The sequence below is a fragment of the Electrophorus electricus genome, chromosome 18 (genome assembly GCF_041902795.1).
Source record: "Electrophorus electricus isolate QZ-2024a chromosome 18, ASM4190279v1, whole genome shotgun sequence".
NCBI classification, from domain to species: Eukaryota; Metazoa; Chordata; class Actinopteri; order Gymnotiformes; family Gymnotidae; genus Electrophorus; species Electrophorus electricus.
The window spans coordinates 6006223-6010665 of NC_137514.1; the positions used below are offsets into that span (position 1 = coordinate 6006223).

Genomic DNA, 4443 nt, shown 5'->3' on the forward strand with positions numbered 1-4443 from the left:
AGGGCGGAGAAAGCAAAACTATGGCACGGAACTGATCACAAGACAGGGAAAACACGGACCATGTAAGATGGAAGGGACTGATCGTGACAGAGATTATTCAAAGGAGCATCAGGGACAGAAGCACACCAGACAACATACCAGATTAATAATAACACTCAAACCAGAACAGGGAAAAATCACCATATTTTATAATCCACTTGTTATTTATAGCAGCTGAGGTGTCACGAATGGCCACCCTCCTGACATCCCTGTTTCCATAGTTTCCCTGTTGTGTCTGTTTTCCTTTTGCTTCCTGGCTGTTCCGTTTCTTGGTTTTGTTTTCTCCGCCCCTCGTCTGTTCCTTTATTCCAGTCCTCGTTTTGGTTCTCCCTGTTCCTATGTTCACCTGTGTCTGATTAATGCTTGATTGTCTTGGTTATTTAAGCCCTGTGTTTAGTTCAGTAAAGAATTTTAGTTTATATTAGATTTTAGTTTATTTAAAGAAAACCCTTCCAAGATCAGAACTATATAGTTTTCACAATAGACTTTGTAGCTAAGGACTGCTGCCGTTTAGATTTAGCAAGCGTCTGAGCAAAAGGCATATTGGTGGTGAAAGATAGATAGAAAGACAAAGAGCTCTACTAAGACCAGGAATGAATCAGTGAAAGGGGGAGACACACCAAGGAGAACACACTTCTGCAAATTTTAATGCATCTTGGTTAATTTACTGAATTTAACATATTGGGAAAAATGAAACATAAAAGGTAGCATGTACACATCGTATTATACAGTTAAACAAAAGTATCGAGGAACTGCCATTTATAGCTGTACTGGAAAATTTGTTAGACCACTAGCAAAGGTTATCTTATTAGGTAGCTATGAAATACTTAAGTTAACATTAATTTAAAATGCAAAGCACAGATGAACCTCAGACACATAGAAAAGTATGTTTCTTGTGATTCTCTTCCACGTGGCCTATAAAGTTCTGCTGGAGTTTTTAGAAATCCAAATTTGGGCTTTTGTTTGACTCTTAACTCTTGAACATCAATGTCGACTGCTCTAAAATTATAATAGTTTTGCCCTAGAGACACCAAGGTTTAGGGTTCAACCCTGTCTTACTGATAAATATGTAAATCACTGTGGATTAGAACATCAAAAAACACAAAAACACACAAAAAATTGTTCTCCAGCTCCACATTAACCAGAGGACTGGTTAATTAACCAGAGTACTGGGTAAAGTTGAGCATTAAGCTCGAGGGTCCTTTTTTGTAAAGCCGATATCATGCTGATCCAGCTTGGTAAATTAAAACATTTTAAACAAACTGAAAACTATTTCAGTTTGCTGCCTGTAGTTTACTGCCTGATGTGTTAACTTATTTTCATTACACCAGGTCTGGCATTTTGAAAGCCAATTGGTGGAGTGACATTTTGAGCTGAAGTAAATGAAACACGTTCACACTGTTACACTATAATTACAGCATAATGGAGGCAAGGTTATGGTAACTTGGCTCCATTATAGCTTTTCATGGGTCACAGAAGTGTCTTTTTAAGGTTTTTGTTGGTGTGTATGCGGAAGTCCCTGTGTCCCAACATCTCATTACTGGATGATGTTTGCTCACTTACGCTTCTACAACTAAAGAACGTTTACCTAAGAACTTCAGTAGTCCGTAGCCATAAACTCCATAAGACGTTAAACGCAAAGTACTCGAAAGTAAACATGTTTTAATTCAGAATTAGCATTTACTTTATTGATAGCAGTGAGGTTTGGATTTGGTTGTGCAGGAGTGAACCTGCTGGGTGCAGGTGGTAAGTACATTATCAACAGATAGAGAAATACTGGCTGTCCTTCACACCCCAACACTCTGGGGGGATAGCAGGATACCTGCAACAGAGATGACATAAGATGAGACATATCATGAGCTTGAAATGAGATGACATGATGAGACATATGAGCTTGAGATGAGATTAGATGGCATATGATGAGACATATGGGCATGCTGAACAACTTAGGACATTTTCTAGATGTTTTTTAAATTTTAAAAAACAGTAAAATTAAATTTGACTGTAAATACCTTATTCCATTATGCATCACTAGAAAAGCATTTCATTAATGTCAAACAATAACAATACATAGTCATTAACATGATACACAATCAATACATGATAGATATGTGATAATACATTCACTGTGAGTTTTTCAAAGTTCATTGAAATTATTTGTTGTAGCCTTCTGTGTGGTTCTGCAGACTTAGGGACAGCTTGATGGACATAAATTAACCCCAGTCTTGGACTTGATTTAATGTCAGTGGTAAGTCACCATTGCAAGTCCTTTTTTTAGTCTAGGGTTAGGACTAATCTTGTCTGGAAACTGTCTTAATATTTAATTGTTTATCCTGTACACGATGAGAAAACAAACAAACCAACAAAGAACTGTGATGTGCTTTCTGAAAATGTAATTGTTACAAGAAAAAGGACTGTTAAATCCTGATGTTTGCTTAATGTATTCTTTACTTACTGTTCCTGGACATACTCTTCAGATTGCTCATTTGATAGGCTGAACCTGTTGTGGTTTACATAGCATTAATATTAAAGAAAAATAATTACAATTTTCATTAAAAAAGTGAGAGAAAAACAATTGAGTGAACAGTGGGCCTAGATAAACACATATTCAGGCTGTGTGCTTATATTGCATGTGTTTATTTTAATAAAGCAATCAAAAGAAGAAAGTAAATAAAAATATAATAAGCATTTCTGAATTTTTTGATTATAGGAAAGTGTTCCAAAAAAGAGCGCTCTAAATAAGATGTGAAATCCTCCTTGTTTCTGCCCTTTAAATGTAAATGTTTTAAATGTAAACATTTTGAATGTAAATATTTTGTCACTGATTGATGGAATCTTATGTTTAAAAAGAAATGTAACTGACATTTAACATTTTTAAGTCAATAACAATAATGCCCAGTTCTTTGATAGAGATTTGGGATTTAAATTATTTTTGTTGTTAAATGAGTACTTAGAATTTTACTCACATTTTTCTTATGACAATCCCAACACAAGTAATGTCATCACTGATGTCATCATCTAGCAGCCCTTAAAAAAGTGATTTCAGTTAGGTAGTTTAAAGGACATCTCTACAAATATCAGTCACTATTTTTTATAACAATACTTCGGTACAGGTGAAGTATTAGTACGGGACTCACTATTGCAGGTCATATTGCAAAGGTTGAGTGACTGCTGACTTCCTGAAGAGCAGGCGATGTGATCCGGCAACTGGAACAAACCGTAGAGCTTCCACTCCTCAGTGTTCTTGGGTTTCTCATGGTGTGCAGACCGGCGTCTCCGATGAACAGCAGCGGAGGTTGAAATGTTAAAGGGGGTACCGGTGGTTCGGGGAGGTAATGTAGCAGAGACGTTGACTGCAGGAGAGATGCTGACGCTGGTATCACGTTCATCGTCTTCATCATCCTCTTCAGCCTCATCGTCCTCTTCACTAGAGCTCGTCCTTTGCACAGACCTGGCCCTGCGGTTGTGGTGGGACGCTCGTCCTCCGGGGCTGATGGCTGTGTTGACTGCACTGGTAGTGAGGGTGGGCTCAGTTGTCTCGTCTTCGTCTTCGTCGGACTCCTCGCTGCTCGACCCGTGTGTGGTGTTGCTCTGGTATTCACCATCACATCTTTCATCACTGGTACCATAGAGCTCGGGAACAGAGATATTATGGCTCTTTGCGGTGTCAAAGCCAGAGCTCATTTCCACAAAGCACACAACTACAAAGGGGAGAGACGAGACTGTGAGGTTGCCTTCGTTTTCCTAATAACAGATGTTTTTACCAAAATCAAATATCTCGGCTTAACTTACGTTTGGCCAACTCGCCGATATAGTCCAGCACATCTGCAGGCAGGGTTGTGTTCAGCCGATCCCTCAGTTCACACTTGCTCAGCGTCCGAGCCTCACTCACACCGCGGGCCAGCAGCACCACCGCTAACACCACCAACATCTTCAGTGCTAAATGAATCTGCATACTTCCTGTCTTTGTCTCTCCTCTGTAAATCCTGAATGCAGAGTGCATGGCACCCACAATAAAAAGATCTGGCGACCCGCATGTTCATCTGTCATCACCACCATGGAGCTTCAGCAGTTGCGCTGGTTTTATGCTGAGTCAGGGTGCTCTGGGGGAACAGTAAACCTGAGCTGTGTGGAGTGCAAAAGTTTCTCATATGTTTGGTCTAGTGTTATTTTTCAGGGCTGGATGCTGAAAACCTGGCTTTCAACAGGACAATAAAAAAGCTAGATTGTTTTCAGGCTTTAAACAGGCCCAACTGCTTTCATATGACTTTTAAGTGTCGTTAGTACATTGGTTAAATATAGATTGTTTGGCTCAGTCGAAGCTTGCCGTCACACCAACACAAAGTTTGATTTGTTTTCTGTCTGGAACAGTTTCTCAGAACAGTGCAGTAGAAATCATGCAAT

The 4443-nt window shown here is 39.2% G+C and overlaps 1 protein-coding gene across 1 annotated transcript; it reads right to left on the minus strand.

Moving 5' to 3' along the window:
- Positions 1 to 420: 420 nt before the first annotated feature.
- LOC113579652 (uncharacterized) lies at positions 421 to 4033 on the minus strand. The gene is made up of 5 exons (XM_027013742.3): positions 3832 to 4033; positions 3177 to 3740; positions 3006 to 3066; positions 2495 to 2539; positions 421 to 1861 (listed from the first exon to the last, which is right to left on the minus strand). Exons 1-5 carry the CDS (start codon positions 3992 to 3994, stop codon positions 1798 to 1800), a joined length of 897 nt encoding a protein of 298 aa, XP_026869543.2. The 5' UTR covers positions 3995 to 4033; the 3' UTR covers positions 421 to 1797.
- Between the last annotated feature and the right edge of the window lie 410 nt (positions 4034 to 4443).